Source organism: Episyrphus balteatus, chromosome 1 (assembly GCF_945859705.1).
Source record: "Episyrphus balteatus chromosome 1, idEpiBalt1.1, whole genome shotgun sequence".
In the NCBI taxonomy this organism is placed as follows: Eukaryota; Metazoa; Arthropoda; class Insecta; order Diptera; family Syrphidae; genus Episyrphus; species Episyrphus balteatus.
In genome coordinates this window covers 146,117,434-146,131,516 of record NC_079134.1, presented here as the reverse complement: position 1 = coordinate 146,131,516, position 14,083 = coordinate 146,117,434, and the positions used below count along the sequence as shown (strand labels likewise).

The 14,083-nt window shown below is 29.9% G+C and overlaps 1 protein-coding gene and 1 long non-coding RNA gene across 3 annotated transcripts; one reads left to right on the top strand and one right to left on the bottom strand.

Annotated features, from left to right (window-relative positions):
* Window positions 1-275: 275 nt before the first annotated feature.
* On the bottom strand, window positions 276-2,627 carry LOC129907367 (uncharacterized). The gene is made up of 3 exons (XR_008771009.1): window positions 2,517-2,627; window positions 447-737; window positions 276-388 (listed from the first exon to the last, which is right to left on the bottom strand). It is a non-coding gene; the product is annotated as an uncharacterized LOC129907367 (long non-coding RNA).
* Window positions 2,628-4,782: 2,155 nt separating this feature from the next.
* Window positions 4,783-5,735, top strand: LOC129907359 (uncharacterized). Of its 2 annotated transcripts, none has more exons than XM_055983519.1 (4): window positions 4,783-4,931; window positions 4,991-5,281; window positions 5,348-5,529; window positions 5,610-5,735. In XM_055983519.1, the coding sequence occupies exons 1-4, from the start codon at window positions 4,878-4,880 to the stop codon at window positions 5,656-5,658; spliced, it is 576 nt and encodes a 191-aa protein (XP_055839494.1). In that variant the 5' UTR covers window positions 4,783-4,877; the 3' UTR covers window positions 5,659-5,735. The 2 variants fall into 2 exon arrangements, with proteins under 2 accessions (XP_055839494.1, XP_055839493.1); XM_055983518.1 differs by having other exon boundaries at window positions 4,985-5,281.
* The last annotated feature ends 8,348 nt before the right edge of the window (window positions 5,736-14,083 follow it).

Below are 14,083 nucleotides of genomic sequence, written 5' to 3'. Positions count from 1 at the left end.
TGAAAGGCTTTCACGATTTTGAATTTTTTTTTCTTCTAATAAGTGCATCTTTATGAAAAAAATTAAAGTGCTTTTTTGGAACTCAATTTCAATTATATATTGTTTTTTTGTTTTTTTTTTTCTTTGAAGAACGATTTTTATGTTTATGTTTATTTTTATTTTTTTGTTCATGTACAATTTCCAAAGTATATAAAAAGTTTTATTTTAGAATCATTTTAATTCAGCAAATTAAATCGAAATCCTATCAGACGTTTTTGAAAAAAGTTGTAATATGCACATCATTTTGAATGAGTTTATAATGCTGTTTAGCTAGTTCTTCAATAACTGACAGATTTTCAGCAATTATTTCCTCAAATTCCATGACTTTATCTAAAACATCATGGTAAGGCTATTTAAAAATACTTTTATATTCAATCAGAAATCAAACAGAATCAAATTTGGTTTACCAAAGTCATTAAATTATCAATGTCTTTTAGTAGTTTTTGTTTCAACGAAGAATTTTCCATTTTTACTTCACCAGAACGATCTTTAAATCGTACAATCGAATTCTGCTTGAACTCAAGTTGACATTGATTTAAATTTTTCTGTCGTGCTAACATGTCTTTGACCAGAACAAGAGAACTACCAACTTCGGATGGACGTTCTAAATTGACCATTAACTCCATTTTCTTTGTACGAAGTTGATTGTTTTCTTCTTCGATTTTTTCAATATTATCATCGTTATTGTTATTTTCTTTCTGTAACTTGCATAATGTAGATAGCTCAGGGAAATTAGTCAAAATATGGGCATGAAATCGCATTTTTCGCGGGACAAAATTTTTTTTATGGAATGTGTTCGGGTGGTTGTCCTTATCATAAAAGTCAATTTGTTGGGATGATTGGAGGTTGGGAACAGCCGCCATCTTGGAAAAGAGATTGGTAACGTTTTTATTGAATAGCTCCATTGTTATTGATTTTAACAAAAAATGACAAAGGTAAGACTTATTAACAATAAAATTACCAAAAAAATGATATACAAAACAATTCCGTGAGTTGATTAAATAAAATTTTATAGTTGGTCAAAGTGCGGGTTTATATCGCAAGGTTGGAGCAAAATGACATTTGTTCATATATCTGACGAACTTTTGATAATGTTTGGTAATTCTTCGAGAATGAATTATAGTACTTATAATTATCTATAAAATGAGCCCACAATCGTTATTGTAACCATCGTATTGTAGAAGTAATCTAACTCCGAAACTCTTCATGTACTAGGCAAAAGTGAGAAAAAAAACTAGATTTTTACTAGTAGGCCGATCAAATTTTGGGAGTAGAGGTATAACCAAAATATAAGTACGCAGTTTTGCAGCCATACGCGTCTTAATATCGATTTCAAAGGTCTGACAACTCTAATTTTGTGCTTTTTACGGTTTTCGGGGGGTTTAATAACGTAAGTTTTCCAGTTAATGTGAATGGGCTTATTTTATACTATTTGAAATTATAAATATAAAAGGTGATGCTCTATTATTTTTCTTAAATCTAGACACCTCAATCTTGAGGATGTGACCAATAGAACTCAAGATATAAGCCGTTTACGCGATTATGTATTAGAGACTTTTTTGTTTAGATTTTTGTTTGTTTATTTGAATTGAAAAGCCTGATATGGTTAGATAAAAAAGCTTATATCATGAGTTCTATTAACCCCATCGCCGAGATTGAGGTGTCCAGATTTAGGAAAAATGATAGAGCATCAGGTTTTATATTTATAATTTGAAATAGTATACATTTATCCCATTCACATTAACTGGAAAACTTACGTTATTAAACCCCCCGAAAACCGTATAAAGCACAAAATTAGAGTATTCAGACCTTTGAAATCGATATTAAGACGCGTATGGCTGCAAAACTGCGTACTTATATTTTGGATATACCTCTACTCCCAAAATTTGATCGGCCTACTAGCAAAAAACTAGCTTTTTTCTCACTTTTGACTAGTACATGAAGAGTTTCGGAGTTAGATTACTTCTACAATACGATGGTTACAATAACGATTGTGGGCTCATTTTATAGATAATTATAAGTACTATAATTCATTCTCGAAGAATTACCAAACATTATCAAAAGTTCGTCAGATATATGAACAAATGTCATTTTGCTCCAACCTTGCGATATAAACCCGCACTTTGACCAACTATAAAATTTTATTTAATCAACTCACGGAATTGTTTTGTATATCATTTTTTTGGTAATTTTATTGTTAATAAGTCTTACCTTTGTCAGTTTTTGTTAAAATGAATAACAATGGAGCTATTCAATAAAAACGTTACCAATCTCTTTTCCAAGATGGCGGCTGTTCCCAACCTCCAATCATCCCAACTAATTGACTTTTATGATAAGGACAACCACCCGAACACATTCCATGAAAAAAATTTTGTCCCGCGAAAAATGCGATTTAATTTACTAATTTCCCTGGGACCTGGGCTAAGATTCAATTTACAATATAATTGAGTGAAATTGAATTGATTTTAATATATTACCAATGAGTTAGTAAGTTCTTTTAAAGCTTCGATTCATTTTCCACCGGAAATAATCATTTTGTAATTATATGAATGAACTGCAAGTTGTAGATAAAGGGAAATGAATGAAATTTAACGGACGGAAACTGCAATTGCAAAAAGAATGCGATGACATGCGTTGGTATTGATATTTATTTTTGTACTATTTTTTTAAATGAGCATCTGCATGAGCATTTTAGTGGTGCTCATTTAGAGGTGAAAAAGTGTTCATGGCTACTCTACTCCACAGTACACATAAATAGGTAATATGTATATTCCGAACTGAAATTGGTCGCCAAATTGTCAAAACATGACAATTTGGCGACCAATGTCAGCTACCGTAATTCGGATGAGACATCAAAAGAGACGACTTTTTAGACTCTATTCTATTCTATTCTTATTTTTTTATTTACCGACAAAAAACGCACAAAAACCGAAAAACCACGCACACCACTAATTTTATAACGATTATTCACCATTTTCCGCGAAGAAACACGAAGAAAATTTGTATTTTATAAATTAAAACAAAAACAAATTTCCTGTTTAATGCGATTGAAATATAAAAATTAAAGGCCGACCTGACAGATTGGTGCCCTTTTTTGACAAACAAATTTTGACAACGTTCGGAAGATATTACCTTATTATGTGTACTGTGACTCTACTCATATGGCCTAGTATGCAGATCGGGAAACATTTTATTTCTCATACAAATTTTTTCTCGGGACAAAATTTTGTCTTGAATATTTTTCCAAGCAGTACGCAGTTCACGCGCAAAATTTAAATATTTGTATGTATGTAATTTCTCCGACTTCAAAATTTTGCGCGGGATTGAAAAATGTTTTGTAGAGATTAAAATTATAGAGTAGGCTTACGAGAAAATACAATTCAATATACTATTCATTTACAGTTCCAAATCGCCAAACGAAAACGTTTTTACAGTAAAGTCAGTTGCTAGTTTTTGACGTTTTATTATAATTTAGTTCAAGGGGAAAAATCTAAACAAAAAATTGTAACTGACATCTAAGTTTTGATGCAGCATTTAAGAGGAGCAAACGCCCGACACAATCAAATACTAAGCAAACTGATATTTTTATTTAGAATAAGTTCCTCTTAGAGCCAATTTTTCAATCTTCTAATAAACAGTCAGTTAACTGTTCGACGAATAAAGTTATTGGGCTCATAAACAATCAGATAAAAACATTGAATTTTTCAATCAAGAATAATTTATTCTAAAGAATAACAAAAAAAATTGTCAAATTCAAAAATATTTAAAATTAAACGTCATTTTTATTCATGATTGTTTTTGTTTTCTTGTGTTCCACTGTATTTTTTTCAAAATTCTTTCAAAACAGCTTTGACAACTGACACAATATTTTTCTTGAGATTATTCCTTAGAATAATTTTTATTCGTCTCTGAAAGAAGCAGATAGTTTTATTCTAAGGAATAAGCTATATCTGCTTGTTGAAACATTGATTTTTTCTCTATCCTTAGGAATAAGTACTAAATGACTGTTTAACTGACTATTGAAAAATTGGCCCTTAATGTAATAACGTTTTTGTTTGGCCATTTAGAACTGTCCATGAATAGTATGTTAAGGGCCATTTTTTCACTCGGATTTGAACATAACTTGAGAATTTTTATCCTCAACTTCCGAATTCGGTTTATTCACTCCAAGTTGACGTTTTCAACTTTCGATTTTTAACTCGAGAGTTGATCAACTTCCAGTTTTCTCAACTTTCCTAAAAAGTAGTTTGCTTCAGTTTTTTTTTTTTTTAAATTTTTCTGTCAAAATTTTGTTGGCAGCTGTGTCAACGAATTAATATTCAAAAGCAAACAAAAATCGAAAAATTAAACACAAAAAAGAATACAAAAATGTGCTATGGATATGACAGATCCAAATAATTGACAGTTTTTGTTTCATATTTCATGAATATCCCAGGGATATTTTTCAAACTTGAAGTTGACCAACTTTAGATCTTCAACTGGAGAGTTAAGAAAATAATTATTGAATAAAAAGAAATTACAAATTACCTTTGAACTCTCGAGTTAAAGTCAACTCTCAAGTTGACAAACTCGAGAGTTTGCTTCAAGTTGAGCAATCGTGAAAAAAAATGGCCCTAAATTGTATTTTCTCATGAGTAGCCATGAACATTTTTTCACTTGAACACCACTATAATATGCTCATGTAGATGCTCATTTAAAAAATTAATACAAAAATAAATATCAATACCAACGCATGTCATCGCATTCTTTTTGCATTTGCAGTTTCCGTCCGTTAAATTCCATTCATTTCCGTTTATCCACAACCTGCAGTTTGCATTTCATTCATTATATATTACAAAATGATTTCCGGTGAAAAATTAGTTGAAGCTTTAAAAGAACTTACTAACTCATTGGTAATATTAAAATCAAATTCAATTTCACTCAATTCTAATTGAATCTATGCAAGTTACAGAAAGAAAATAATAATAACGATGATGATATCGAAAAAATCGAAGAAGAAAACAATCAACTTCGTACAAAGAAAATGGAGTTAATGGTCAATTTAGAACGTCCATCCGAAGTTGGTAATTCTCTTGTTCTGGTCAAAGACATGTTAGCACGACAGAAAAACTTAAATCAATGTCAACTTGAGTTCAAGCAGAATTCGATTGTACGATTTAAAGATCGTTCTGGTGAAGTAAAAATGGAAAATTCTTCTTTGAAACAAAAACTACTAAAAGACATTGAAAACTTAATGACTTTGGTAAACCAAATTTGATTCTTTTTGATTTCTGATTGAATATAAAGTATTTTTTTTTTATTTAAATAGCCTTACCATGATGTTTTAGATAAGGTCATTGAATTAGAGGAAATAATTGCTGAAAATCTGTCAGTTATTGAAGAACTAGCTAAACAGCATTCTGAACTTATTAAAAATGAACAAAATGAGGAAGATTGTATGGAAGATATACGTTTTATTGAAACTTTGAAGAGTATCGCAGATTTACAGAGGTATACATATTAACTCAGCTATGTAATGAAGGTTCAACAATTTAAAGGAATTTTTTTTTTTATTTTTTTAAATATTCTAGTAAACTCATCGAGAAACTTAAAGAGAACATCCCTAACCATATGAATTAAATATGCAAATATATAAATTATTTTACACAAAATTGTTAACTGAATTAAGCAAAATTAAAAGCTGTATTAAAAATTAACTTGTTTTTTTTTTATTGTTGTACTGAATCTTTGCCACACTTGTGCAATATACCTACGCAAATAAATTTATCTGTAGGTAATACCCACAAATTGAACTTCTATGGGAAGCCATCTAAATATAAAGGGTGTAATCCTTGTCGACATTAGATATATCTTGGTATCTCTGGTCAAAAATATAAAACAATCGTTTGAATAAAGAAAAAGTTATGATGCGCAAACATATAGGTACAAACTGACTGTCGCAAACTATGTTGACAAATTTACCTAAGTTTAGGATAGATAAAGCGTTCCTATTAGGGATGTTGCGGATGTGGATTTTTTTATATCTGCGGATGCAGATGCGGATTTTTGAAAGTTAACATCTCAGGATGCGGATGTTTAAGATATTATATACAAAATTAATATAAATGAATTAAAATAATGATACAGTTATAAATTACATTTTTTTTATTTGTATTTAATGAGAGAAATTAAAAATAGGTGCATTAGACTTAATAAAAAGTAATACCACCACCTTCTCTGCATATCAAGTCGGTTACACAGAGGTTGGTTAATTAAGCCCCACTACTATATAATTGTTCCCTAGGAAGACTGGCATGTGGAGTGGGTAGAAATTGTCGTTAAGTTCTTTACTGGCACTTTTTTTGTCCGGAAAGAAAGATCTTTATTTATAGCCTATTTTCACCCAAATTTAATAATTTCGCAAATTAGGTCAGTTCGAATTCCAAATTCTAAAAATTTCCTATACAATTTGAAATTCGACTTAAGGCTCTAGTGAAAACGGACTATATTTAAGACTTTTGCATTACGTATTACTCGGTGTGACTCCAACTAGTACGCGCCATTCGCTGGCTCCGTCCAACTTCTTTCTTGTCGCAACTTGTCCGCATGAAAATCCGCATTAATTATTGCGGATGCGGAGGCGGCTGTGTAAATTCATGCGGATGTTCCGCATTTGCGGATGCGAATATCCGCAACTTACTAGTTCCTACGTTTCATTCAGAAAATTAAAAAAAAAAACACAAAAATTCAACTTAAATTTTATTCTAACGTTGACGGCTATAACGATTTTAATTAAAATGTTTGTGTGTAGTATTACACATAAGAGCCTACTTTTTAAATAAAAAAACAAAATTTATACTTGCCATAGAACAGCTTTTTTGATTTATGAACTTCTCGTAAACGACATATCCGCATTTAAAATTTAATACAAAAACCTTTAAATAAAGAATAAACGTTATATAAAATTTTGCAAAATTTTCAAAAAACATATTTTTGGATGTTTAAAAAATATTTAATTTTTATTTTTGAAAAATCAATTTTTTGAAAACAGTCCGATGAATTTTATCGAAATTTCGTTTCGTCTTATATTCTCTTAAAAACATTTTTTCAAAAAGAAGTTGGTACATATATGCCAACCAGTGCTGCCATTTTGAAATTTAAAAAAACATGATAAAAAACATAATTTCTGTTGAAAAAACATGATTATAAAAAAGCAAAAACTGAAAATGAACATCCACATCGTGACTAGGGGGGAATAAAACAAATTATTTCGAGTTAATTTTAGAAAATATTATTAATAAAGTATCAAAGGTATAACTAACACAGGGTACCTTTTGCAAAAAGTCTTAAAATGAAAATTTTCAAACTGATTTTATGATGCAGAAATCATAGATATTGGCTTCAAAAATTAGGTCCGTCAAGATAGCACCACACCACCAAATTTCCAAAATCTGAGTATGCAGTAATTTGTTGCTAATTAGTTGCTCTAATCTCGAATTTGTTGCTCCACTCCTTCCCCCTTAAAATTGATGGAAAGGGTGTGGGTGCTATCTTGACGTCAAGATAGCACCCACACCCTTTCCATCAATTTTAAGGGGGAAGGAGTGGAGCAACAAATTCGAGATTAGACGAGATTTGACGTCAAGATAGCACCCACACCCTTTCCATCAATTTTAAGGGAGAAGGAGTGGAGCAACAAATTCGAGATTAGAGCAACTAATTAGCAACTAATTAGCAACAAATTACTGCATACTCAGATTTTGGAAATTCGGGGGTGTGGGTGCTATCTTGACGGACCTTCAAAAATTTAGTTTATAGTTTTTTTTTCTGGAAAAATTGCCCTTTGTTTGAAAAAATAAATTATTTGCTTTTGTAATTTTCACACTTTTTTTCAAAAGGTGGCCATTGTAGTTATAACTTAAATTACAAAAATGGCAGGAATAAAACTTGAAAACATAGATACTAGTATTCTAAATACATCAGGATGTAAGGAAATTGAAATGTCAAAAATAAATCCAAATCCATAATACTATCATACAGAGAAAAAAGTCATTTTTAACTATTTTCATAGTTAAAATCGGGATAACTATTTTCTATTTTGGATTTGGATTTATTTTTGACATTTGACAATTTTCCATTCAGATGTATTTTTTAAACTAGTTAATAATATGGCCGTTAGGGTTAATTTCATATATACATACTTCATGTAGGTATTGAATAACTTATTAGAAATAACAGTTCACCTAGTGAAGATTGTTGGTTTATAAATTGTTGGATTATAAAGATTTTTCTCTTGGATTGAAAAAAAAACATGATTTTTGGCACGAAAACATTAAAACATGATTTTAGTTCAAAAAACATGAAAATCATGCTAAATTATGATTTCTGGCAGCCCTGATGCCAACCAACTTTTTTTTTGAAAACATGTTTGAAAATTTTTATACCTAGGTAGGGTAGAAGGGGGAGCTACCTTTGCCACCCCAGGTTTTTTTCCAAACCAAAAGAATATTAAATACCGAAAAATCATTTTCTGTTGCACATTTATGATTGAAAACTTTCCACAAAGTTTGACAGCTTTTGGCTGGACACGAAATAAATTAGACGATTGTGTTAGTTTTTTAATGTTGAGAACCAAAATTTGAAGATACATAACCGTCGTAAATTTTAGATATTTGTCTTGTTAAATTACTTTTTCATACAAAAATCTTTTGAAAATTATGTGTACTATGCTGTGTAGAAGTTATTTTTTTACTGTTTAACTTATAAAAAAGTTATAACTAAATTTTTGAAAGATTAGATTGTGGGGTGCATTTGCCATTTGTTTTTGGGTAGGTTTTGCTCTGGCAAATGCACCCCATGGGGTACATTTGCCAGAAGCGAGCTTCCTCAAAAGAGGATGGCAGGATCCTAAAAAATCAACCAGTTCTTCGTATTTTCAGCTAAAAAAAAGTTTTGTTTATGATTATTGGTTTTATTTGTATTAACTTTGATATTTAGGTAACTGGCAATCCCTCCCCACCCACCGTGGCAAAGCCTCCCACATGGGGAGGCTTTGCCACATCACTTTTCTTTTTTTTTGAATAAATTATTAAAAATAGAAACAAATAATATATCAACATGCAAAAAATATTTAAGTGAAGATAATAAAGTCAATAATAATATCAGATAAAAAAAAATTAAAACAAACGTAAAAACTTTGCGTTAAGTCAATTTTCCTAAATCCTGGCAAATCCTCCCCCTTATACCCTACAGTGGCGTACGTTGAGTTACGGGGGCAAGGCTAAATTGTATGTACATATGTATGTATACGTATGTATATTGTATACGCCCGCCCTACTTTTTTTTTGGGGCCGCAGATTTATCATTCTTCCATCACTAGATTATTAAGTAATATTTTTTGGGGCTCTTAGATAATGTAGATATAATTTTTCTTTCAAAAAATCAATTTATTTTGTTTTGCCCTCAGTATTTTTTTTTAGATGAAATAATATGTAGCTAGCTACCAATTCTATAAGCATTACACTGAAAAATATAATTTGTCTCTTTTGTTTTCGAATTGATTCATTAGCCCCGTTCCATTGGAGGTGGTAGTTTACTCATGAGTAGATCTAGTACTAGAATTAACACATGATCTTCTACTCGAGGAGATAGAAATGTGTAGTTGTTGTACTAGATTTCTACTCACGAGTAAACTACCACCTCCAATGGAACAGGGCAATTTTAATTTTCTTATCTTTTTGCTTCGTTTCTTGTATTAAAAATTGCCTTCTCTGCATTGACTCTATTCGAGGCTCTGGGGCCTGTCGTGTCGGGGGCCGGGCCCCGGAGCAGCGCCTTTAAAAGCAGGGTTATAGAAAATCGATTCAAAATTGTATGCCATTAAAAAAATAACTTTCTTAAAAAAAGTAAAGAAAAAATTAAAAGGCAAAAATAAAAACATGTCTTTGAAATAAGGAGCAGGTGAATCGTATTTGTATGAAAGTTTATACTTTCTTACGAAAACGCACATAAATGCAATCAGCCCTACTATTCTGCTATTCGATTCACTTGAATCGAAAGATTTCCTTCATTTATCACGTCAAACTGGCTTTGAAAAACTTCTTACTTTTGAAAGTAAAGCGTTGTTCCGCCTGTTTTAGACATTCTAAAGAAATTGCTAGTTTAATTTTAACCGCCATTTAAACGCTTCTTATTTTAGACTTTCACGTGAATCGAATAGCAGAATATGGCTGAATATTAGGAAAATCAATTCCCTGAGTAACACTAGTAGTCAGCTTATTCACGAAATCTATTCGTATCGGAAATTTTCTACGAATCACTTTAAAAAACAATCACAAAATCCATTCATAATTACAATTTTAGTGTAATTTTTCGTTACAAACAGATTCTGGGTTTGTTTTTTCGGGATTCGTCCACGGGTTTTTTATTCATGAGAACAAATTGCGATGTAATTTTTTCTTAAAATATTTGTTCAGTGCAAAAATTAAAGCTCAAGGAGAAAATTATTTTTAATAACGTTTTATTAATGTTTTAATTCATTTTTTTTTTTGTATTGTTATAATATTTTTTTCTTGACTTACACATGTTTTACATATAATTTTTGTTCACTTAAAAATTAACTTATGTTTGTATTATTTTTTTTTTTAATTTTAAATCTATTTATTTAATTATAATTAATTTAGAACTTATGTAATTGCATCTAAGTTTTGTTTTTTATTTTGTTTTTATTTTATATTTAACATTTGTTTTTCTTGCTTTTTGTCATTCTAACGACATTTTTGAAACAAACTTATATATTTAATTTCATTATTCAATTAATTTTCCTTAACTATATTTGAAAAAAAAAAAACATATTTACATTTGCGTAAAACACATAACAGATAGCTTTTTTAATATTTTTTTTTGCACATCTGTTTAGTAAAAAATTCTATTTTTTTTTTGTTTGCTTTGCTTTAATTTTGAGTTAAAAATAGAATTTATTTTTCTTTATTTTTTACAAAACAATATTGATTATTTAAGGTCTAGTATTTAATTTATTGTATATTACTGTTTTTTTTTTTGTAGTTAAATATTTTGTTTTTTATCTAAGCTTGTTTCATGTGTCTATTTTAAGCTGTTTTTTGTTTAATGTGCTTTTTTTTTTTGCAAAAACCGGTAAGTCAAAATATGTAACTTCATTTAATTAGGACTGGGGAAAAAAACTTCATCAGTTGTTCTATTACAGTGGTGTAAATTGTTTATCGTTTTCGATCAAAAATCGTTTTTTTTTTTTTTTGTTATTTTGTATATAGAGCAAAAGTAACGGACAAATGTTAAGAAAAGTATTTACAAAATAAATGTTGTTTGTATTTTTTTTTTTTTAATATTTTTATTATTATGTGAAAAACTGTAAAACTATTTTTCATCCATTTTCATTAATAATAATTATGATTTTGCTTTTGTTTTCGTTTGAACTTTTTTTTCTATACACACACAATTTTTTGGGGATCTTTGGAAGGAAGGGTAAGGCTCGGTTTATTTTTCTCATTATAATGTAGTGTTGTTTTATTGGAGTTTTTTTTTAGCATGTTGTGTAATTGGAGTAATTTTAATGAGAAGTTTGTTTTTAAAGATCAAAATTTTTGATATACAAATCAATTGATTTTGAAAATTCGATTTTTTCATGTTTATTATAATTAATAAGCAAATTTTGAATTAAAAACAAAAAAATCATCTTTAAATTTTGTATATTTTAAATAAATGCATATACACCTCACATGTGTAGCTTTGTTGATTTAAATGTTAGCAACTCTTTAAGCATAGGATCATTGGGTAGATTCAGCCGTATTCCGTTTCCGTATTCGATTTGGTGAATCTTTCGATTCATTTTTTTATTGGTTTTGAAAAACTTTTATCTTTCGATGGTTAAGTCTAGCTTCGGTTCATTTTAATAAATTTTTAAGAAAACTATTAATTTAAATTTAAATTCCATCGCTATTTAATCGCTTCTTACTTTAGAGTTTGAAGGCAATCCGATATCAGAATAAATTTAAGACCTTCCCTCCAAATTTAATTGTTATTTTCTTCGGAAAGGTTCCATTTCTTGTCAAATCTACGAACTCTTATCTTGAGAACGACTTGTCACAAAGGTTTCTGTTTGGAATCAATCATTCTGTCATGTATCATTTTTTTAAGTATTTTTATTAAAATAGGAGTTATAAAAGAAAAACGTCTTTAAAGAAATGATGTAGGTATACTGGTGAAAGAAAAAAAGTTATATTTCACCTCAGAATGAAGCTTATGATCATTCTATGCGACATGTCGTTGTCGAGATATTGAGAGTTCAGAAACATGACGAAAACTGAGATTTGTTTACAAAATCAACGCATCTTTAATACTGCAACAAAACATTGCTGGGGTCTATTACGTAATACGAAACGAGAGAGAAGTGAACGATTCTGAAGTGAACCATAGTCACGACAAATAACGATTTTGTAAAACGAGAAAGTCGTAAAGCCAAACAAAACCGAAAAAAAAAAAACATTTTGAGGCTCACATGCAATAAACCGCCAGACACAACAATATTACGACAGCTAAACGAAAGCCAAACGCTAGACAAACTACAGTCCTAAATATTAACGAATATCGTTAAAAAAAAAACGATTATCATAATACGTAATCGCATTTGAACTATAACAAAGTAGTTTCAACGATAATCGTTTTACAGAATAGGGACCCTAACGTAACAAATTTTTTCAGATCCTCTATAATTTGGCTCCCTATTGACTGGGGCCCTATTGCGTAAAACGATTATCGTTTGTAAAATATTCGTGAAATGGCGTAAAACGAGTATCGTTAAAAAAACGATACTCGTATTGAATTAACGAGCTATCGTTTTGACTTGGGTTTTGAGTTTGCTTTTCCAATAAATTTGTTTTCTCATTTAAACTTTATAAAATTCTTTTATTTTGACATTGAAAAATGAGTGAAGTCAGTCGGGCTTTAAAAAATAGAATTGTATTAATTTCTTATAATAGCTCTATGTCGTGACTTTCGTTTTTTTTCCCCACTCGTTTTGTAACACACAATAAGGCCCCTTCACTATTTCCTCTTGTTCTTTATACCCTTCCCTTTTTTACTATTTTTTTCTCAATTTTATTTTTTTGGAAGAATTATCCCAATTTTATTCGAATCATTGAATTTTGGCTGCACTTGTCACAAACTCAAGTCGAGCTTTAATATTTTTTTTCGGAAGCTAAGGTTTCTTTTCTTCTCCAGGGCTCTAAAACCAGCCGAATGTTGGGCTTGTTGAACTCTCTACTTGTTTAATGTTTTGCCAGTGTCTCTGCGAACTAGTCCTGATGCATTTGAAACCAAAGTTGCATCTTCTGTACCAAGATATCTGATAACTCGTCGAGTATATCTGTAGAGCTTAGTACACTAGGTCTTCTTCCAACATTCTTTTTCAGCTCATATTCAAATTTCTATATTATTCTCTTTACAGAGCTCTTGCGTATCTTCAATATTTGTGGAATTTTCCTAACGGAATCTCCTTTTTTTAAATTTATTTAGTACCGTTTTCTTTAAGGATTTTGTAAATGGTTTCATTTACACAGTAATTTAAATTTAATTGAAGAAACCAACTGAAAATGGAATTTTAGTTTACATAGAGTAAATATAAACTAAATCTGATGGTAAGCAAACAGTTTTAGGTGAAGAAAATGGACCTTAGTGAATTAGTAAACAGTAGTAAACCAAAACATTCTTCTTATCTCGGTCGTTGCAAAACTGTCCCAATAAAATTCTTTCTTTTTTCCTCGAACTTTGCAGAGAACGGTAACCTTTTTCATATTTGTAATTGTCTTATTTGTGACCTTTAAGATAATTACAGTCTTTATTCCTAAAAGCCTAAAACAAAAATAATATCAAGAGTGCCAAAGCGAAATACCTTTTGCTTGGGACAGTTTTGCACCTTAGTGTATATGGTCCGGGTCATAGGTCTTTTTTATATAATTGCTCTTAATTAGATTGCACTGTCAATTTTTTAAATATTATTTGTATTTATAAACTGTATTGCACCGCAAGT